Below are 23,541 nucleotides of genomic sequence, written 5' to 3'. Positions count from 1 at the left end.
AATTAAGGGTTTTTGACAAATTTTAGCAGAAGAACTGCAAAAAATACTGAATATCTTCGCCCCCATTTAGCCAGCTGTAAAGAACATTCAGCTCTCACCATATGCAGTATGAATAAACATGTGTCTTCAGCTTATCTCTCTCCTGACAGCTCACGGATAGCTCCCCAGCCTGTATTAGTTTAAATGCAATTTATTCTGGAAGACTGATAATAGGGGTATTGATTACGCAGGCCTTTGGAAATCACACCCTCATTTCGCTCTGTGGAGGGCAATGATTGCCATTCCCAGTTCATTTTCTCACGAGGTTGTGAGTACTTTGCTGTGGGAGTCTTTCTCCTGAGGCTCCTCTTGTGGCACCTGGCAGGGCTCAGTTACGGGGTCCGAGGGCACACGGAGTGAAGCCAGCTCTCAGCACTGTTCAGAAGCCATCAGGCTGCTCAGAATGAGGGGAATGTGCAGCACTGCTGTACCAGGAAACCATCCCCCCCTCCAACTAACTTCCCCAAGACACACAGGTACCTCTGCTCTGGGCAAGGTCAGTCCTGACCCAGCACATTCCGGGGACACTTTGCCCCCCGCGTCCACCTGTCCCAGCTTCTGCTGATGCTCCTCCCCTGCCTATGCTGAGGAACAAATCTGGACAGGCTGAACTATCCCTGCTGGGTTTCATTAATTTCCAGTCCAGCCTTTCCCAGACACAGCTTTGCTTTCTCTAGAGCTGCTTGATCAGATTGACCTTCGGTGCACGGCAGATCCCCTTGGAGGCTCTCCGTGTTCCCTGTTTGGGCTCGCTGTTGATCCCTGCCTGCAGCTGTGCACCCTACTTGACCTCTGCAAATCCTGCTTCCCTGTGACCCTCACTGATGTGCACGACCTGCCAGCTTGCTCTGCCCAGCCTGCTTTGCTGGAATGTTCTCTGGCAGCTCCATCCCTTGAGAACCGTCTGTAGCACGGGGGTTCCATCTTCACCCATGGTGAGCTCTGGGAATCCTGGAGCATGCAGCACACCTGGGACCTGCTGAGCCTGGACCAGCACCACTTTGTTGTTCTCAACGGAGCCAAGCCATGGTGCAGAGCAGAGGCTCTTCCCCCCTAAATCTGAGCCCAGCTCAGGATTTCCTTCTGAGATGCTAATTCTGCCTCCTGTCCTAAATCTTTTCAGTTCTGCCCTCATAATCAAATGAAACCTTGAGATTATCTGCTTTGCCTCCTTCACCTTGCCTGAGATCCCTCTGGCTCTTAAGCCAAACTCCTCAGCTCTGCACATCCATTATTTTTTTATTTTATTATTTTCTTCCCCTGTTCTCTTCTATTTCCACTTCCCAGCAAACATTCTCCTCTCCAGGCTTGACTTCTGTGGACTTCTGGGTTTGCTGGAGCTAAGCTGAAAACTGAACCCCCGAGATACAGCCATCCAGTCTGACACCAGAAGTCCTGTAAGCCACGGATGGCAGTGGTGGATGCTCTTTGACAGACTTAGAGAGGCTCTGCAGAGCAGTTCAACAGAGGCACGCCTTGGAGGCTGGAAGGATGGATTTGGCAGCACACCTGGCTCTTTGGGTCCATTTTTCATTTATCCATTTACCTGGTCTAAGACATCTAGGTGTTGTACAGCAGCTGTGTCTGCAGGAGGAGGGCTGGCTGGGAATGCTCCCAGCACCACATCCACCTTGGAGCAATGCCAAATGTATCTTTTTTGGTAAACACAGAACTTTTCAGCAGAAGAGCTCAGCTCGTAGTTCACTGGTTGCCCAGTAAGAGCACAGGCATGAATTGCCAAGGGTCCCACCTCCCTTTTGGTACAGCAATCTCTGCTCCATCTCTCCCCATCCCATGGTGACCAAGCCCAGCCATGTATTTGAAGTTTGGAGCTGTGCTCAAAATGATCAGAATTTTCAAACAGGAGCCTGGGAGGCACACAAAGGTCAGGATAATTCTTTCCTGTCAAGAGAGTGGCTTCACACTCCTCATCTGCCCTGAGCCCCAGGCTGTGCAGGGGCAATTCTGTGCTTTGTCCCAGTGATATAAATCCCACACTGCTTGGCAGAATCCTTCTGAGTTGATCCAAAGCTTTGGACTTCCATAATTTTTAATGCCAAAGATGTTAAAATATCCCATTTGCAATTTTGCAAATACTTGCTGGGCTGAACTACAGTCTCACTCTTGGTGTAGTAAATCAGAATTTGTTTCTGAAAGAAACCACAGTCCTAACACTGCAATTTGGGAAAACAGTCTTCTTTCTAGAAGGCATATTTGAGCCCCCTTCAGCTCAAACTCAAATTATGATCCAAATTCACTGTTTTCACATTTTCTCACTGTGAAGAACTGAATCCTGCCAGACTCCTAGTATAAAACTCCACTGAAGTTCAGCCTGGTCTCCAGTTGTTTCTCTGCCCTACAGAAAACATGATTTTTTTTATTTTGGAGAGGAGCAACACAGCACCCCATAACCTTCAGAGCCACTCAGAGGACAGTGATCAAGTCACCTCTGAGCCCTTGTACGAAGGAACATTTTTCAGCTGCTTCAGTGCAGGCATGGAGAGGCTGGGTGGGAAGAGGGGATGCAGGAATCCCTCCTCAGGCACTCACCAAGGGCATCACTGAGCCCATGCCAGCTCTCCATGCCCAGCAGGACATGTCCTATGGACAACTCCAAGAATATATTCACTGGGCAGCTGCTGCAAAGGTGTAGGGAGGGCTGGGGGGCTGGCAGGGCAGTACTCACCCCCGTGCTCGCTCCCAGCCCAGCACTGGCTGCCACTGCCTTCCACAGGGATGGTTAAAAACGCCTTTGGAGCAGAGCCTGGCGCTCTGCAGGGACTGGAGCTGCCTCTCCTGCATGGCAAGGACAGCTACTGGCACCCAAACATCTCCATTTACGGTCAGGGCTGCGTAGCTGCAGTTCTGCATCAGCCCTGGAGCTGATGTTTCCAAAAGGATCCCCAGTTTTGGCAGTGGAGCAGGGCTGGACCCCATTCTTCTGCAATTGTTGTGTCTTCCCTGGGGAGGCTGAGGCCATCCTGGGGCTTGTTTATCCCTCACTGAGGACGGGATATACTGCTGGTCCCCATGCCAAACCTGTATCCAAAGTTAGGCAGCTTCTCCTGATGTAGGCAGGTGCCAGCCTCAGCACCACCTGAAGGGGAACCTTGGCAGTTTTTTCACCATGCCAGCCCAGGTAACCACCCTGCTCATTGGCAAACAGAAGTGAGGAAGTAAACAAACATGGTAAAACCCCATGGATTGCAATTTCTTGATCATGAGTAGTACTGAAAATACTGCAAAAACTCCAACAGATTCTTGGGAGGAGAGCAGACTGTTTTATTTCTCCCTCCAGCCATAATTAATGGACCTATTGCTCTCAAAAGGTGCCACTGCTTCCCCAGGACAGTGAGCCTCAGGCTGGTGCCAGTGAGGCTGATCCCAGAGGAGTGGGGACACCAGTGTGCTCCAAAATGAGCATCTCCCCTGGGACAGCCTTGCTGGTGACACGGTGACAGCCATCCATGTGGCAGTGAGTCAGCAGCCCACAGGGCATCCTGCCAGCCTGGTGCTGGCTCACAGCTCCAGCATCTCCCAGTCTGGCTCAGAGGTGGTTCCTGGGCATGAGATGCTGCACCACAGCAGGCACACTGCAAACAAATCCTGGGCTCCTCAAAGACTCCTCACTCATTCAGAGCAGAGCTGGCTTCCAGCAAGGCAAAGAGGGATGTTCAGTGCACCCTGAAAATTTTGGCTGTGCATGTACAGGTGTCACTGCCCACGTGCTTCTGGATGCACCTGCATGGCAGCTGGGAGGCAGAAGTGCTGCAAGAAGAGTTACTCAGGAGGTGTCCACATGGACATAGAGGTGGGTTAATCACCAACATACCTACGGGTTGTGCTGACCTCCCTGTCTCTCCCTGGCTTAGTGCTTCCTGGCAAGAAGGTTAGAAACAAATTGCCCAGTTATTTCCTACAATCAAACTGCAGAGCTTTCAGACCCCACAGACAGCTCTGCTACGAGCCTCAGATGAGCTCCATTTCTGCAACAGCTCCTCCAGAGAGAAAGAATTAGGAGGCTTAACACTTCTGGATGACAGTTGCCTGAGCTGCTGTCAGATAACAGGCACAGCCAGCTGGTGCAGGAGGCAGGATCAAGCCAGGCTGTCTGATTCAGCCATCCCAGAAAAAAAGCCATGTTTATAAAACCCACATGAAAAGGAACGAATTGCCAATTACGCAAAAGTCTTTAAATAAAGCAACACAAACCTTTCATGTGCAGCAGGCAAATGATACATGGCCACTGGGAAATAATATAACTAATAGGGAGGCTGTGAGTGGGGAATGGAGGAAATCCATTTTCCAGAGGTATGAAAATGGACTTGCTTGCTGAAAAAGATTAGCTGGATAAAGCCAAACACTTTAAAAATAAAGAACTGTGCTAGAAACTAAACATGCATCAAACAGAAACAGGGAAAAAAACCCTCAGACTGTAAGATCCAAGGAGCCACACTCTGCTCCTGCTCAGAAAGAAAAAACTGTCAAAAAACCATGCTGTATAAACTTGCCACACACCCAAGATCTTCAACAGGCATTTCTCAAATGAAACACACACCAAATGCAACTCTTCTGCCTAATCCCAAGTCAAACAGCCTTTGAGTTTCAGACCCTCAGGAAGAGATTTCCATATGATCCTCCTCTGTCTCTGTTTATGATTAGCCCTTCTAAATTTCAGCATTTATCTGACAAAACACATTGGGGAGGGTTTTCTTTTATCCACAAAGCCTGTGTTGCTGCTTTTCCTTAGCTGCTGCTGCACCACTCTGCAGCCGCTTGACTTGGGAGGACAGGACTTCAGTCAAGACTCTTTGTTTGAGTCAAGCCAGGATCTCTTTCCTGATGATGGTAACCCCAAGCCTTCATTATGTGCCAACACTGAAGCAAGCCAGCATTCACAGAGGGGGTTATAAATGCTGCCTCTGAGCCAAAATCTTATTTTTGGGGGATGGTAATGCAAATAAAACCTATGTGCCTGGTGGGTCCAACTGGCAATAGCTGTGTGGCCTGTCAGAGGGATTTTTGCAGTTTTGGGAGGGAATTTGTGGTGTTGAAACATTTCAATCCGGCCTGGCAGAGCTGTCACACTGAGCCACTGCTGATTCTGTGAGCAGAAGCACCAATTCCAGTCCCTGTCCTGCTGCAGCCTGGCCCTCATTACCCACCAATGGATACATTTCAAATGATATATCCATGAACCCCCTGGTCTGATCACAGCTAATTCACAGACAAAAATGGAGTACATTTGCTTAATACACTGCTTTTTGCAAACACCCTGATTGTTCCCAGATGCATCTGGTTTTACCCAGCAGCACTTCGGGCAGGATAGGAAATAATTTCATCTCCCCAGAGTCACTGGCCAAAGCTGTTTCAAAATGTTCCAGGAGCACTCCTGCACCCCTTTTGAGGGAGCTGTACCCAGCTCTCTCCTTCAATCAGACCCAGCTTCTTCTGCTGTTTTTTTTTATTTTCTACACCAAAGAGGAGTACCCCAAAGATGATCAGAGGGCTGGAGCATCTCTCCCACAAAGAAAAGAGGAGAGAGCTGGGGTTGTTCAGCATGGAAAAGAGAAGGCTCCAGGGAGACCCCACTGCAACCTTCCAGCACTTAAAGGAGTCTTCTTAAAAAGAGGGAGAGTTACTTTTTCCATGGGCAGATAGAGATAGGAAAAGGGGGCATTGTTTTAAACTAAAAAAAAAAAAAAAAAAAAAAAAAAAAAAAAAAAAAAAAAAAAAAAAAAAAAGAAAATAAAAAGGAGGGATTTAGATTAGGTGTTAGGAAGAAATTCTTTACTCAGTTCTAGTGAAAGGTGGCCCTGCCCATAGCAGGGGGAGTGAAGCTGGATGGTCTTTAAGATCCCTTCCAACCCAAACCTTTCTGTGATTCTATGAAAATACAGCAGCAGGATCCCTGAACCCTTCCCCAGGCAGAGCACCTGATATCACACACACAAGCACTGAAAGGTGATGTAAAGCCAGATCTGGGTTAGGCTGTTATTTTGATCTCACCCGTGGAGAGAAATCAAATTTACTGATTACCAGTGCTCTTTCCTAAACTCTCACAGGAGTGGAAAAGCTTCCAAGAAAGGTTGAGGCTGGTGTAAAGGAGGAAATTTCACATGAGAATTTAAGAGACTGACTCCTGAGCAATTCAAGCCAATGCAGGTCTAGATCTTGAAGCCCAACAAATCTATAGAGGAACCTCTTTCATGATAAAACCCAGCAAACCAGCCCTCTGCTCCAGCCCATGGCAAGACACCCACAGAAAAATACAGCTTTGAAGTGATAGCCAGAAGCTTGGGCTTGGATGAACATTTTATTTACAGCTTCTAGTTCAATTCAGCTACAAGATAAGGTAACACTAATAAAAACAACCGTGATCAGAACTTACAAAACAATTTTTATCTGAAATCTCACGATAAGACACAAACAATATGGGTCAGCTGGTGAGATTTCCCCTAGCAAAGTGCACATTGCTCCCAGAGGGAGCTCATTCCACCGGGACAAAGAGCTGCTCATCTTGGTAACCTCAGCCCACTCCTGCTGAGTGCAGCAGCTCCAGCACCACCCAATGCTGGTGGCTTTGCCTGTGCTTTACAGGCAGGCAAACCAAAGTGTTGTGCCCATGTCTGCAAAGAGAATCAATACTGGAGACATACTCAAGTCCAAAACATCCACTTTTCTCTTCATCTGCTCCACCTAAAAGTGATTTCACCCTGACTAGAAGCTACCTAACATTGTCATTGAGCCAGAAAAGCATCTGAGATGCCTCAGTGGACATTCCTGTACATATGGGGGCACAGAGGAACTCAGAGGTCTGAGTACTGCATGCAACAGAGGTTACTGCTTTTTCTGGGCATGAATTTTTCATCGTCACCCTCCTGGCTTCCCCCATTCACACATTACTTGAAAACAGCAAAACGATTTGTTGTACTAATAAAATTCAACCATGGGTCACTTGCAAACTAGTTAGTGTGATTTAGAGAGCAATTTGCTTCCTCTATTGATTACAAGGAATTCCACTGGAGGTGTGATCAAACACTTAAAAAAGCATAATATCACGTGACACCATTTCTGCTCCCTTGGAAGTGGACACATTTTCCCACAGCAGCCTTCTTGGCTGTCATCTTCCTGTGTTTTTTTAGTGTCATTGATCAAACCCCAAATAAGTAGGTTGGCCAGGGCAGCTCACATAGATTTCCTGCAGTATATTTTAAGCTGTGATTATTAATATACTGAGCAGTGCTTTAGCAAAGCTATTCTCCAATAGTCCATTTTAATGTTTAATTGAACTAAGAAAAATTAGAAAAGTCATTTAGATGACATAGGAAGCCAAGTGCTGTGTCCTTGTGATGAAGGTGACTAAACTTCCTCCCAGCCAGCTGCAAAGCATCAGAGAACCTGGTGCAGCCTATGTGGGGACCACTGGTATGGTGTTTTGTTTTAATTAGTCATCCTGATTTAGCTGTTCTCGTTCCACCCCTGGCCTGACTCACGGTTATCCAGGCACTCTCTGAACACACTGTGTGTCAGGGGCAGCTGAGGGATTTCACCTCCTAGATGACTATGTGCTGTAAAAACGTTTCCCATTAACAGTTTTGTAATGGCATCTTTAAGTAGCTTTCCAGAAGGTGAGGCTGAAGGTGCTTCCGGCGATTCAAGTCCCCTCCAGCCATCCCCATTCAGGTTTGCCGGTGCTGGGCAGGATCCTGCCCCCCCTCCCATCTTATCAGCTGTAGCCAGGGCATTTGGGTGCTATGGGAAGTTTCATTTCCTGCTGCTTTGGCTGCCTGTGGAAGCCTTTGTAAAAGGAAAGACATTCTTCTAATTCTTGCTGTTAACCCATTGGGGATCTCTGAGACAGGAGCCAAAATTGTCAGGAAAGTGGAGGATGCTACAGCTTTCACCAGCCAATCCTGACCAAGCCACCGCCAGATTCTCATTGTTTCCAGTCTTCCTTCTTTTTTTCAAAAGTAAGAAATAAGGCAGATGGAACATGGACGAATTTTAAATACATATTTGTGTTTGACACATAAACCTGCAAGAAATCCCTGCCTGTGTCATGACCACCACAGCATCTTCTGCTGCCAACCACATTCCCAGTGCAGCTGGGAGCATGGGCACAATCCCCTCTAGTGGAGCCCAGCACTGAAGCCCAGCAATTTGGGATGGCAAGCAGAGAAGCTGGAGGTATTTTAAGCAGAGGCAATGCATTTCTCATAGCTAAGCAGTGCCTCAAAAACATAGTTAAGAGATATAATAGCAGTGTCAAAAATGACCAGAGGTGCTTTTCTATCTCATTGGCAGGGACTGGGACAGAATAAAGTAAAAATATGTCTTGAATTATTCCTTCCCACAGATATGCCTTTGCAGATCCTTCCCAGGCAGAACTACTGCAGCTTCCCTGAACTCTGCAGGCGATCACAGCGTGAAGCTGCTGAGAAAACCAGCTGAAAACCCTCCACTCTCCCCACCCTGGTGAAAACCCATGGCTGCAGCAAACTATCAAATGATGAAATGCGCAGTTCCTACCTGAACAAGGAGCTCCAGCTTCCTGTCGTCAAGGAGGTGCACTTGGCATCTGCGACCCTCTGTCATCTGCAAGAGAGAAGAGGAACATGTGTCAGGTGTCACAGCTTAGCACGTGCCTGCTGGCTTCCCCCAGCCTTTTGTTTGGTGCAGTCCTTTTGGTTTGTGTTTACTTATTTCTTTTCAAATTAATCCCCCTTCTTCTGGCACCAGGGTAAAGAAAAGGCTGGAAGGAGAAAAAGAAAAGCCACCCTGGTAGGTGTCGTGGAGCGGTGTCTGGTACCAGGAGGAGGGTGTTCCAGTGTGGACAGGTAGGGCAGGGGGTGGTTTGCAGCACAGGGGCCCTGATGTTTCATATTGAGGCCTCCAGCTCTGCAGCTGGCTTGGCTGGCAGAAGAGACATCCAGGAAAGTTTCCCCAAGCCCCTCAACTGCAGTGATCCAGCCATGCCACAGGGACTGTGGAGCCAGGCTCCTCCCTGGGCTGTGCTGATGCTGCTCCCTGGAGTGGCACCAGGGGCATGTTCAGCCCTGAATCCTGAAATGGGCTTGTCCTACTTGGAGTATTCTACTTAGGCTGTACCACAGGAGCCACTTCTGACATCGCTGTACTGGTCCAAAGGTGCTTCCACACCAGCAGTTTATTACAACAGTTAACAAATAATACCAATAAAACTATTATGTGTACAAGGCTTATATGAGATTTCCAAGGTCCACAGATTGGGGTCCTACGAAATAAATGGGCTGTGGTCTGAGAGAACTGCTCTACAGTGCATCAAGCCCTCTCTTGCACAGAGCACCGTGAGTGAGGAGCAACTACGCTTCGCGGAGTTACAGATCCCAGCTCAGTCCCACAAAGCCCTTCAGAGACAAGCACAATCCCCCTATCTTTTAATGGGATATGGGCATCCTTAAGCCTCTTTAGCTCTTGAAAATCCCTTTCTCAGCACGACTTAGGCAGCACACAAGCAGGCCCCCAGTGTGGGCTCACCCTACAACACTCACCCACACCTGAACCCATGTTGGCACAGCCCCAGCACAGCCCCAGAGCTCAGCTTAGCCCCCCAGGGACCCACCACCTGCAGCCAAGGTACCTTCCTGTGCTTTGCATGGATCCCTAGCTCAATTTAATAATATTGCTTGCCATGGTGAGTCCTAAATTATCATCAGAAGGGAGCAGAGAGTCCACAGGATATTGGCAGGGGGTGGTCACAGGCTGCTGGAGACACAAGTGCTGCAGCATCCTGGGCATTCCTGCCCTCATCCATCACCTCTTCCCACCAGTGCCAAGCTGAGCCCCTGAGACAAAGCTGCCTTGCAGAGAGTGGGAAGTGTGCTTGGGGGGTTAACTGAGGACAGCTCAGCTTTCTGCTTCAGCTCTGTGGGTTAAAAATCAGCTGCCCCAATCAGCTGATGGGGCTGGATGTGCTGGCATCCAGGAGGCAGTGGTGGATGCTCCACCATCAACTTTGCCCATTCAAAAATCCAGGCATTGTGCGGCCATTGCCACAGGATCTGCAACCTCAGCCATCTCCAGCAGTATCACCTTCATCCTGCTATCTCTCAGCAGAGGAGCCCATCAGCCTCTTCTAGGTTCTTCTGTCCTCCCTCTTGACAGCTCTGTTCCACATCCATCTCTCCCTTTCCTGGTGCCAGATTGAAGCAAATCTTACCCAGCCCCTTCCACAAAACAAAGATTCTAGTGTTCCAACAACTCTGTTGAACCTTAAGCTGACCATTGAAGATGCACAGTTCATTATGAGAAAACTTCTGTCAAAATGAGCTTTTCCCTTCAACTCATCCACAATTTACAATTCTGGAAGGCACAATCCCATGCGACTCATGCAGAATTTACCCCTTTTTGTTATTCACATCAACACGCCTCTATCCTGCATGCCAAATAACATCACTTTCCTTCTTTTCTTCCATCAGCACAACTGGAGCCCTGGCATTGCATCCAGAGGAAAGCCTTGTAAAACAAGGCTTCTCATAAATGTCAACCAGTTACCGCCATGGCAATAAATTGTCTTACGAGAATTTCCTACAGTAAGAAATATTATGCAAAATATGGCTTCTCCTAAGGTGTATTACTTGGTGAGCTAGATTTTTCACTATTAAACAGCTTTCAGCTCAGTTGTAAAACTATGCCAGAGGCTCACAGAAGGGCTTTGCAGTGGTTTCTCCTGCCTGGAAGAGTGGTGTGTCATGTTCACACAGGCATGGGGAACTGCAAGCTTCCTTCACTGGGCTTCCCCAGCAGATAAAACTCTGAGTGCCTGAGCTGTGCTTTGACATCTCCCTCATTCTCTTACTGTTACATATCCACTGCATCTCCAAGATGGGGAATATGCACTGATATTCCAGCTTTCATACGAGTTTACCCAAGGCAAGAGATAAAGCAGTGAGTTCATTGTGGCGATGGCAGGGATGGGAACACAGCCCTGCTTTCGTGTGTTATGCTCCACTGGCTATAACAAAGTTGAAATATGAATAAAAGAAGGTGAAAGGGGGAAGAGAGAACATTTTCTGAGATGTCTGACTTTGTTCTGTAGTGTTTCAGCAAAGTGCTTTCTTCCCATGCAGAGCTTCTTTAGCTCTCTGTGCTTTTCCAGCCTGGAGTTTCATAACCCCTTAGTGCTTTCACTGCTAAAAGAAATCCCAAATGCAAACAGCTGGGAACATGAATAAATATCTGAATAAAGCAAAGCTCTGAAATACAGCACATGACGGTTGACTAATTGAAAGGCCTTTCATGAACATCCCTTGAAGCTCAGCAGGTCCACAGGTTGGAGATCTGCTACAGCGTTTCCTTCCTCCAGCCACGGGGCTTTTCATTTGCCTTAGAAATGAGCAGTGCTTTCCAGGAGAAAAGAAAAGAAGGTAGAGACAGGCTTCCTACTTGATATAAGCTAAAATATGATGGCCCTGCCCTCCCTCCTTTCTGCCTTATTATTCCACCAGGTGTCTGAAGCCCATATTATGTGCTTTTTTGCATTGTTGGATCAATACAAACTCTGCTAGTTCGTCAGAGCAAGAAACAGGAGCGTTTCAAAGCACAGCGAGAAGGCCCTGATTTAGCACAGCCTGTCTGGGTAAAAGATGCTGCCTCTGACACTGTGCAAATTGGCTGCTCTGCACTATCTGCTGCTCTGCCATGCGTGGGGCTGCTGCTGGCTCCTGCAAAACCAGGCAGGGAATGCTTTCTGCTTCCCTGTGCAAGCAGAGAAGGGAAATCAATACCAAAGCCCTGTGGATGGGAGCAGGAGGTCACCAAAATGAGGTGAGAGTACCAGAGTTTGGATGGAGGGAGGCCACAGGACTGAATTGAGGTTCTCCTTTCCCAAGGCTCTTACCCAGAGAAGGAGGGGAGAACTAAGCTAGGAGGAACTTGAACTAAGAGGCACCAAGGCATAGCTTTTCCTTCACCTTGAAAAAGCAAAATCCCAGCAAAGGGACAAGAAACAATGGCTGAGCAGACTTCCTGACAGAAGTGGAACTCGATGTGGCAGGGAAACAGGGGAGTTCAGTCCTGATCAAGTCCTGGTTTTCACAGTGAGCTCAGTGAGATTTCCTGTACCAACACAGTCCCCCACTTTCCTTCTGGAGGTCAAGACCCCTCTTCCCTAACTCCAGAAATTAAAAAGCCAAGTTCAGGCTAACAGTTGAGATGCCCTTGATGCTCAAAGGCCGAGAGAACACTCAAACATTTCAAGTGAGATGAGACAGCTCCTAGTTGAATTCCATGGCTATCCCTGCTCACTCAGCAGCAGCTCTGCCAGGATGCTGCATCCACACCAATCCCTCAGATTTCCAAAGCTTCTCAAGACATGTGAAGAGGTGGGACTGTGTTACTCACTCCTGAGTGCTAACAGTTCACCCATATGGCAGGGAGCTGCATGCATTGGGTGTGAATATGGGCCATGAGCATCTCATGGACCAGACTTAACACAAGCTCAGATGGAAACTTTGTGCCAAAATGCAGAACACATTTTTTCCCCACCCAAAACAGCTCGGTAACTCACATTTTTTTTCTGAAAATCTGCCACTTCTTTTAGTGCCTGCACATGCAGAATGACCTACCCCAAGCTTGAAGTACTACTGAGCATGAGTGCTTTTGAAAAGCTCTGTCATTTATATATGTGAGTGTGTAAAGATAATATATCTTCAATACCCAAACACAGATACTGCTTTTAAGGCACGTGAAGACCTGAAGCAATGTGTTTGTGTGGCTGAGGAGCTGGAGCAGTCTGCAGGAGGGCTGACTGTACAGAGGGCATGCATTCTTTCTCTGCTCCTTGCCTTCTGCACCTCGAGGACAGAAAAACTGATCCAGACCTTTGCAAAACATTTTGAGGTCCATCAGTGACAGCAAGTTCTGACATATATGTTTGTTTAATACAGAGATGCTACAGAAAGGAAATCTGTCTTGTGGTTACTCATGGGATCTTCTGAATTGCAGCTGTTTTTCTCAAGGAAAGGACGTTTTAGTTACCTTTATCACAAGACTTTAAATCTCGTTTGGAGGTTTCTACCCAAATATTTACACAACGGGCTTCCTAGGGAAGGCAGGCTGGCGGTTATTTTGCTTTGTGCCAAGAAGTGCTCTGATGATTGCCCTCCTCTCTATTCATCTTCACTGTAACTCAAACATTGTCTCAGAGAATCCCATAAACTGTCTGTGACACAGCCCCAAAACCTTCAGGACGCTCAGCTAATCCCTGTACACCCAACACTTTGTCACTAAATTATCACAACTGCCCACAGAGCTGCTCCATCCAACACAAACAGCCAAGGCGATGGGAGGAAACAGCTCCAAAGAGAACCTTTCCCTTTCAAAATGAAAAAACCCTCCTGGTGAAAGCACTGTCACACTAAATAACTCAAAGGCACCAAATGCAAATGCTATTTACAATGTCAGTTCTATAAATATCTGTGGCACGTTTCATTAGCCGGTGACTGCAGGAATAAAGAAGAATACAGTGTTTTCTTCCTTGGATCACATCAGAAATTATAATTGGAGGCACAATCTTTCCTAAACGCTCGCTGCCTGTACGGGAGGCAATTACTGTGCTGAATCCACAAAAATCTGTGTCACTCTGTCCACTGTTTGGACAGAGCTGCTGAAAGGAGATAGGGAGAGATGACAGCCCACTGATTACAGTAAACTCTCAGATTAAACATCCTGCTCCCACTTGACCACTTCTTACCGCCTTCTCATCCTGGCAACTCCTAAGCTTGTTGAGAGAGAGGAAAAGCAGTGTGTTTTTGACATCTGCACAGCTCTGTGCATGTGGCAGCACTTCACTTTGCTGAACTGGGGCCAGTCTGGCAAGCAGCTGCCTGCAGCACTGACCAGCACTGCCTCTTCATGTGCCTGCGTCCATCTGCTATCTCCTGTCCTACACTCACACTTCAAGACCCTAGAGGAATGGACTATCTTCCTTTTAATGCCAGGTGTTTGCAGAGCATCCTCCCCGTTGCTGGTCTGCATCTGCACCTAATAAATGTTACTGATGGGGGCTGGGATGAGAATGGATATAAGTCTGCAAAGAGCTGAGCCACAGGGCTGACCCTTGATGGGGACCTGGGAGGGAGGACATGAGAGGAGGAGGAGCACTGGGTGGTCTCTGCCCTTGGGGTTTGCCTGTGTTTGCAGTCATAGAATCACAGAGTCATTAAGGTTGGAAAGACTTCCAAGAACACCAAGATCAGCCTTCAACCAAACACCATCATGCCCACTAAACCATATTGTGAAGTGACACACCTACACCTTTTTCAAACTTTTCTGGTGATGGTGACTCCACCTCCCTGGAAAACCTGTTCCAATGCTTAAATCTGGTCCTTCAGGTGTGACTCAGTGGGAAAAATACCTAATGAAGAGGAGGAAGACATGTGTTGGTGCAAATCTGGTTGATCTGTCCCAGCCATGGGACTTGCCCACTGCCCCGCACTGCTGAGCACATCACCATGGTCTGCAGCACTGCTCATGCCATCCCCTGGTCCAAGCCCAAGGCCCTCACACATACTCACTTCCCTGCTCTTCCTTTTCACTGAAATGGGCAATATCTGAGGCACCTGTGCCTCAGTGGCTTGAAGCTCTGAGGATGTGAGACAGGAGAAACTGTTATTTCTCAATACAGTCCTCATTTCCACTATTTATTTCCACAAGTCTTTCCTAGGTAAATGGTGAACAGTTTGTGTTACTGTTTTTTTGAAGAGGCAGAAAAATGATTTTATTTTGGCCCATTACTCCTGGCTTGTGAGCAGAGGTCCATGTAGCCTGTCCTGTCTGCCAAGGTCAGCAACACAGTTCAGAACATGAGCTGAGCTTTCTGAAATAAGCAATATAGAATCACAGAATGGTTTGGGTTGGAAGGGACCTTAAAAACCATATAGTTCTAACCCTTGTGCCACAGGCAGGAATGCCACCCCCTAGATCAGGTTGCTCAGAGCCCCATCCAACCAGGCCTTGAACACTTCCAGGAATTGGGTATGAAGAAGTAGGAACCCATTAGACAACACTTTTTCATTCAAATTTGTTCATGCTATTATTTCTTATGGGAATAGCTATTTGGTACTCTGGAGCAGGAGAGGTTAGCTGTAAGCCAGTTGTATTTTCCCCTGGGAAGGGTATCCCAGCTCTATTCTCAGGCATTTGTCACCTTCTAGCAGTACTTTGGTAAGAAAACCAACATGTTGCATATTCAAATAAACTGGAACAACCTTTTAAGTATTCCATTTCAAAGGAACTTGGTGGCAAATGGAGCTTTGAAGCTGAGAAGGACCACAGAAATATGCTGTAGGAATGGACAATGGTGCTATGAAGAGAAGCAGCCAATGGCTGATGCACAACCAGACTTCACCTTCTAAAGCTATGGAAGCTTTGAGCCTCTGAAATACAGAGACTTTTTGCATATTCAAATAAACTGGAACAACCTTTTAAGTATTCCATTTCAAAGGAACTTGGTGGCAAATGGAGCTTTGAAGCTGAGAAGGACCACAGAAATATGCTGTAGGAATGGACAATGGTGCTATGAAGAGAAGCAGCCAATGGCTGATGCACAACCAGACTTCACCTTCTAAAGCAGTGTGGGTTTCCCAGCTATGGAAGTGCTTTGAGTCTCTGAAATACATGCACAGTCCACAGCTGGATTGAGTGGCCAGAAAACAGCAGCTGACAATGATGCAGCACCTCCCACAGGTTTGATAGCACCAGAGGAATGTGTCACGTGCGAGGCCTTTGGCTTTCCCTGCGAGCTTCTTTATCCCACTCCTTGAAAAATTAATGTCCTTTCCAATGGATTAGTGAACGGCTTCATGAATTAGAAAGCAAGAGCCCTCCTGGAGAAGGGATGTGGGACAGTGTCAGCCGTGGTGTCACCCTGTCAGAAGCACCACTGGGACGGATGGCGCGACCCTGCCATTGTGTGGATGCCGACACGGAGCGATGGGACAAAAATTAAGGCAAGCTGCAGGCTGAGTGACCTGGTGACTTCCCTGTTTTGTCTTAGGAGCTGACAAAAGAATTCCTGGCCTACCCAGGGGCTCCTCACTTCCTCCACGCAGTGCTTTCCAGCCTTGCTCGGGTCGGCATCACCCAGGGACATCTGCACAGGTTATTTTTCATGCTTCCCCAAAACAGCACTCAGCAAAAATGCTCTGATTCAGCAAAGCCCATAGCTGTGTCCATAAATCCCCTTTATTTCAGTGTGACATAAGCAAGTGTTTAAGTGGCTTACTGTATCAGGGCTGAAATGAAAAACCGTCTCCTACGGTCCTTAAGTCCATTTACAACATCAAGCAATAACTCTCAGGCGAACTTTAAAGCCGGGAATGCTGCGTCTTAACCTCGAAACACTTGGTGCTTGAGCCGTGTAGTCAGAATGAAATCTAATTCCACCACCACGTTTTAAACCGAGCAGGGCATTACCCACAGATGCTGAATTACTGCTCTGAGTGCTGCCGGCCCCACAGCCTGATTTCAGTGATATCCTGAGATAAGAGAGCCCTTTCCTGGACAGACCGGCTTCCTCGCTAGAATGGAGGCTGTGCTGGCTTAGGTCACGTATTGTTTTCTTTCTTGAAAATAATACAGATCTCAATCTGTCCAAATACAAAGGGAAGCAGAAATTCTTGCACCCTCCCTGCCCTCTGATGTTGAGGCAGGAGGAGAGGGCATTCCCAACACAGACTTTTTACTATGTTTGACTCCCTGTAACTCTTTCCCTTCCCTTTCTTGGCAAGGAAATAAACCATTTGCCCCTATAAAAATATACCAGCTTCCAAGAATTATCCCCCTAATAATAATAAAGAATTATGAACAATTAAGTAATTAGCCCCAACAAGGCAGGAGTGGAGAGTGGAGAGTGTAGGAGTTTTGATATGTCTGGTCAGAGCATCCTCTGAGCTCTGGACCAGAGGCTGACCACAGGGAGGTTACACAGTCTTCAGTATTATTTATTATTTTTAGTCTAGAGTATTTACTGATCACAGATGTCCTAAACCTCACAGATTTGAAACACCTTCTGCACACAGCAGAAGTGTGTTTTGATAAACCTTGACTCAGCTGGTCAGTTGTGCAGGTGGTTCAACATGGCCACCTGCTTTGGGGACAGCATTTCTAGGTCAAGAACATGCCAGAGCTGTTAAAACTTTGCCTCAAATTGGAATCTTGTAGCTGTCTCCTCCACTTTTACTTGGGAAGCCCACGTTTCTCCTACAGCCTTTCTGCACGTGCAGCAAGCTGGCTGCACCCAGCAATGAGTAAGGAAATAAATAATAAATAAATAATAGTGCAAAAGAGCAGCCCAGCTGCTCCTCCTCCCACCAGCTTGGGGCTCTTCCCTGCTGGCAGCAGTCAGGCAGATGAGTTTTGAATGAGTCAGGAGATGGGTCTTCCATCCTCTCCCAGCAGACTTCCCTGCACAGCCTCACCACCCTGGAAGATCAGCTCCCGCCTGGAGCCAACACCAAGCTCTGGTGAGAGAGGAAGAGCTGCAGTCCTGCTCAGAATTCCAACACTTCTTACAGAGCAGATGATGAGCTGTTCACATTTAGGGCATCTTTAGGTCTGGTGAAACCACTGGATCCAAATGAAACCACTGCAGCCAAAGGGCTGCATCCTATGGGAAGTGGAAGGGGAATGGCAAGGGCAGCCCACAGCCTCATCCCACCTTACAGGCCTTGGGACTGCTCATCCAGACTATGCTATTCCTCTGCATGCCAAAGGAATGCCCAAAGACTGAAAAACTGCCACTATCACAAGAAAAAAACCATTGCAAAAATAGTCCCCCTCATACCTCTGTTAATAAGACAACAGGTAGACAAACTGTCTTGCTGCCAACTTCCAAGTTAACACCCAAAATAACTTGCCCTGTACATAAACTTCTCCTGATCCAACTCCACTCAGCCAAACTCCGTGAACATCTTTATTTGGTGATCTTTTCTTTTTGTATTTCCCCCAGGGTGAACTTATTTTCTGGATAATAATCCCTCTAAGGCAAGTTCTGCACTTTCATCCCATGTTTGCACATTGCATGTGAGAGTTGTGATCCATCATTTGAGTTGCCAGTCCCTAATGCAGCCCAAAGAAATAAATATAAACAGCAGAGCTAAAATGGCAGGCCCAGAGGGAAAGAGGATAAAGGATCTCTGGTGTCTTTGCACAAGGACAAGCAGAGTGCTCCTGGGATAGGTGCTTCATCAACTTTTGAGCATAGCTGTGCTTCAACAAAACCAAGATATGCCTTGGAAGGGTCATGATTCCCCTGGAAGAGCTCTGTATTCACTCTGTTTGCACAAAGGACACAAAGGGAAAATGATGTAAATTATCTATGAGGGAAATCCTTTACCAATGAGGAGCTTGAAGCCTTTATAAGTCACATCAGCTTCTTTGTGGGAACTCCTGGTGACCTTATGGTTCATTCCCTACCATATTCTGCAGCAAGCACTGTGAGTCATCATAGGATAATGACCATGTGGCAATAAAGTACATGGCAATATGTTATTATTATTATTATTATTTTTCCCAAAGGTATTATCATGTCTGTTAATCTCTCCTACACCCTATGTGTTAAATTCCTTGTAAACACACATAAAATTTTAATTTTTTTGTACAGTTTCACACTTGAAACGTGGCATACTTTCAGCAAAATGTTCCAGATATCACTTGTTTGTGCATGCAGACAGGGTGTAATTACATGAGAGCATCCAAGTCTTCTGGGAACACATTCACAGGAGGTTTCGTTCAGTTATAGAAGAAAACAGGACAATTTATTTGCTATTGAAACTAATGTGACTTGCCAGAGGGAAAAAAAATCAATGTGGGTTCATAGGAAGATGACCAAAGTGACCCAAGGCAGTGGAAGTGATAGTATGTGTGAAATATTTTTAAAGGACAAATTAAGATTTATGGCTTGAAGTGTCCTTTTAGTGCTCATTGGGTGTTTTGTACTGACTGTATCACTCAGCCTTGGGAGGTGTGAGTGGTGCTGGCCTGATCAATGGAGCCAAGGCACTGGGCACTGCATCACTCAGGTGCTGTAACAGAGAGGTCAATGGAGAGCACTGAGCAGTGTTATATATAGCACATAATAGAAAACACGCTTACAAAAGTCATGGGAGATGTGAAAGGAAAAAAAAAAAAAAAAGGCAAAATGTTAATCTGTGTACAGAACTGTTGGTTTTGTTGGTTTTTTTTCCCCCTTCTTGTTTTGAATAACACTCCAAGAACTGATATGCTTCCAGTGGGAAAATATGTCACCGGGCTGTTTCCAGCCACTGCTAATCAGCAGGTCTGACACACTCTTGATGTGGAGAGCCAGGGCTGTGGCTGTGCCCAGGCTGGGCAGCTGCCAGCAGTTCTGCCTGAGCAGCAGCAGCTGGCAGGGTCAGTGCAGGGTGGGACCATCCCCCAGAGCTGGGTTTCACGGGCAGGACGGGGTAAGATGCGGAGCACATTCAGATGACAAGCAGCTGACTCATCCTCAGAGATGCAGGTGTTTTCAGAAAACAGTCCTGCTTGCAGAAGTCTGGTTTGATGATTTCTGCCCCCACTCTGCTCCCCAGTGCACCCATTGCTGAGTGGGGCAGGGCTGCAGGGCTGGGACAACTCCCAGGGCTCAGCTGCACACCCTGGATCAGGGGTATGAAGGGGTCCAACCTGCTTTCTCCAGCCCTGACAGCTCCTGATGCTGAACACTTGTGTTTCTGGTGAGGACTAGAGCTCAGACTAGCCCTACTCAGGGCTCAAGCAGGGAAAACTACTTTCAGGACACAGGCTGTGCTTTTATACCCCCATTCACTGCCTGACTAATGCCAGGATATTGCACCCCTGTATTGAGAATTCTTTTGCTATTGGTGCAGCAAGACCGGGTCATCTCTGCATCAGGGCATCTCACGACATACTAAATATGGACAATCTGTAACCTCTGCATAGGAGAGACCTGAAATGAACACTTCAGCACAAACCAATATTTTACTATATGCCTCTGCTTTTTAAGAGCCAGGGAAGGATGCTCCTTTCTGGAACTAAACTCAGCAGCTCTTCAGTACTGTGAAGAATCAATGCAGAAGAGTCAAGGATGGGAAAAGAAGAGGCAACAGCCTGATGCAATGTCTGCAAACTCAGCAGCTGGATTTGATACCCCTAAGCCCTAAGCTCCCAGGATTCAATAGACTCAATACCCATTTTGGAGCAGCCTTCTGCCATGTACACAATCAGCTGTGCCTGTCAGAGGGGACTGAGACAGTGAGGACACAGCCCAGCACTGTTGGATTTGCAGATTTCCCTCAGAACTGCCATCAGCACTCCAGAAGGCACATTCCATGGTGCAACAGAGGCAAAGCAGAGTCAGTGCTTCCAGGCAGTTCTCCCTGGTCTTGGTGAGGAGCAAGTCTCTTCTCCTAGTTCCCACCACCTCCTGCAGCACAAGCCCAGGTGACACCTCCATTGACTGCACAACCACCCCAGCAGGGATGCAAAGCATCCCAGGGAGCCCAGGCCACTTCAGACAGAGCTTCATTCTCTTTTGGATTTTGCAGTCCAGAATTGCAGCAGACGGTGGAAGTCACCTTCCAGATTTATTTTCCAGCACACTTCCACTCTGGGGGAGGATGTGTGTGTGCACAAAGGAAGAACTGTGCTTGATTACACATCCCCTAAATCATCCCTGTCCCCTTGCGTGCCCCATTTCACCAGGAAATGAGTGTGTGAGCACACACGTGGCAGCCACGTGTTGGGATGATGAGTGTCTTCACAAAACCCTGGCTGGGGGTAGCCAGCACAGACATTCCCCATGCACAGCGAGGACAAAACCGTGTTTAAATGTGGAAAAAGCTCAATGCACACTTCCCTCTCTAGGACAGGTGCCACGTTTTAGCTTCAGATTTTGTGCTGCCTTTCCAAGCTGCTCACTTGATGCAGCAGCTTTCCATCCCCTGCTTGTCCTGCATAAAGCCAGGGTCAGCCCGTGGCTGCTCCACTATCTGCAAGCACTTCCCTGCATGAACCATTTCAGCTGGGAAGGATGGGATGCCAGCAGTGCTTACAGTGTGTGTGGTACAGCTGCAGCCACGTTCAATCCCACACGGCCAGGAAACCCAAACAAGGGTGGGTTTATTTTGATTGGGAGATCTGGAGACTTCTAAGAAGAAAAATAAATAAATAATCCAAACACTAGAGCCTGAGCCTAGTGGGTTGGCAGGCCCAACAGCCGTTGTCAAAATGTTAGGCATTACGTGTGGAAGTGTACATACAAAAGGATTTCTCTAGCCAAAATGGGAATATCAACCTCTTTTTGGTTTGCAGCTTTCCAGGATATTTTCATTGGACCTTTTTACAGTGAATTTAAGTAACAAAAAGTCAACTTGCCTACCTCTTTTTTTGCCTCAATGACTTTTCCCAAAGATTACTACACTAAATCACACCTCATGCCACCAGGGCAGGCAGAGGATGAAAAGATCATTTAGCTAACCCCTAGTGATCTTTTCTTGAGTGTGGAGACACAGCAACTGTTCCACACCACGTGAAAATGTCACAGAGAAGCTCAGGACGAAAGCAGAAGTATTGTCTGTCTGTTAGGAAAGGAGCAAAGTGGGCTGTAAAGAAGAACATTGTTGGTGGCCCTGGAAATCAGATGGTCCCAGCTCCTCTGGCCTCCTCTGCACTTTAAGGCTTGGCAAGGGCTGAAGTCCTTCCTCACCCCACAGAGAGGCACCCAGAGCATCTGGCACCAGACTTGGGGCCTCAGAGGAGTATCACACAGCCATGAAGCAGAGGTGCACTGGGAAGGGGAGGTACATCAGGGTCTTCTACTTATTTTGGCAGGCAGCCTACTAGAGTAAACCTTCAGGCTGACATCGACTCGTGAGTAGGTGGAGTGCAAAGGTGACTTGGAGCAGAGGAGACAAGATCAAAACTTGTGTGCTTGCAATTCATCAACATGAAAGTGCTCCCAGAAGTTCAGAACTGATCAAATATCTGTCTGGGGTCCCTTCCCAGTCTCAGATCAGAGAGAAAAGCAATCAAAGTCATTTTTGGTCCTTGACAAGGTTCATTCCCAGAAAAGAAGACAGGGGCTCCAGCTCCAGCTCACTGTGTAGCCTCACCAAATTGTGGCTTTCTAGGACATGGCACATACTGAGATTTACAGCAGGGCTAGGGATTAAGTTTTTATAAGTCTGGGAGCAGAAGAAATATCAGTGGATGTTGTCAGCTGCAGTGGTCCCTGAGGCCATGCTGGGCAAGGCTTAGGGAACCTGAGAGAGGCTGGGACAACCTGGGATTTGGAGCTGGAGGAGGCTTGTAAGCAATTCCATCACAGCTTAACCTTGTCAGACCTTGCTGCCTGCTGGGCTGCTGTGCTCTGCTTGCACTGGGGCTGCAGGGCAACTCTCTCCTCCAGCTGCTGGAAGAGCAAGGATGACTGGAGATTGGCATTGCTGAGTGACCTTGGGAGCCAGCTGTGCACCCCATCCTGTGATGAAGCATGGGATCCAGGAACTACAGATATCTGCTCTTATGGCTGACACCATACATCCCCCCAGCATCCCAAGAGATGGCCATTTGTGGGATGGCTCCCACCTAGATGGAGATTCTGGGTGCAGCTCAGAGAATCAGAAATCTTGATTTCCTCAAACACAGAGAGTTTTGAGTAAAAGACACCTAAGTTTCCTGAGAGCTGAGCCTGTGTGGCCTGTGCATCACAGCAGCCATTGCTTGTCCCAGCAACCCAGCTCACAAGAAGTGGGTCATACAGAGCCCTTCTGCAGCTTCAGAGGACACCACTAAGCCCTGACCCCAAATTTGGTTAATGCTGGATCAACACACTCCTTAATACCTTCCCCACGTGTCATCCCCCTTGCAATGCATGACCCTTCCTTCACAGTGCTAACAGACTGCAGCTTGAGACTTCAGTGACTCCCCAGCCCCTTTCCAATTCTCCCTAATAAAGCATTTTCTCCTTCATCCACACCTGCAGTTTCACTTTGGCTTTGCTGTTAAGCTGTAGTCAAAACTGATTCAAGCCTTCTGCTATTACTCACACAGTAACAGTAGCAACAAAGGGGATATGTACCACTGTAATTACCTGTGATGTGTGGGACTAGATTCCATGGCTTGGGAAGTCTCCCCCAGGCTTATGTCCCTCTTAACAACAACCAGTGCACTAGCTGAAGCTCTTGACCTGGCTAGTTTGACAGGATCTCCCTGCATCAAGTGATGCTTCATTGCTGTAGGGACCTGAGCAACCCAATGCTGTGACCACAGGTATCATCAAATATCAAGGTGCATTTTTAATGCAATAACCAGTTCAGACATGCAACAACAAGACCACCAGAAATAGTCTACAAGGAGACAAGAGTAGCTTGCCCACAAGGGTTGTGAGTGGCTCACTGGTGCATCTATGTTCGACATGAGAGATCCCATATTTTTAGCCTGGGCATTTAGAACAAAAATTAACCAAATAACAAAATG

The 23,541-nt window shown here is 47.4% G+C and overlaps 1 protein-coding gene across 4 annotated transcripts in view; it reads right to left on the bottom strand.

Moving 5' to 3' along the window:
• Positions 1-23,541, bottom strand: part of FRMD4A (FERM domain containing 4A) — a 209,551-nt gene that overhangs the window by 118,281 nt on the left and 67,729 nt on the right. For all 4 annotated transcript variants that reach the window (XM_041413402.1, XM_041413400.1, XM_041413401.1 and 1 more), the window contains exon 2: positions 8,572-8,637. In XM_041413402.1, coding sequence (XP_041269336.1) covers positions 8,572-8,637 — 66 coding nt within the window. The remainder of the gene's footprint in view (positions 1-8,571; positions 8,638-23,541) is intronic.

The sequence above is a fragment of the Onychostruthus taczanowskii genome, unplaced genomic scaffold (assembly GCF_017590055.1).
Source record: "Onychostruthus taczanowskii isolate IOZ18803 unplaced genomic scaffold, ASM1759005v1 scaffold41, whole genome shotgun sequence".
NCBI classification, from domain to species: Eukaryota; Metazoa; Chordata; class Aves; order Passeriformes; family Passeridae; genus Onychostruthus; species Onychostruthus taczanowskii.
Note: the sequence above shows the minus strand (reverse complement) of the source record. Positions and strands in the feature narration are given on the sequence as shown.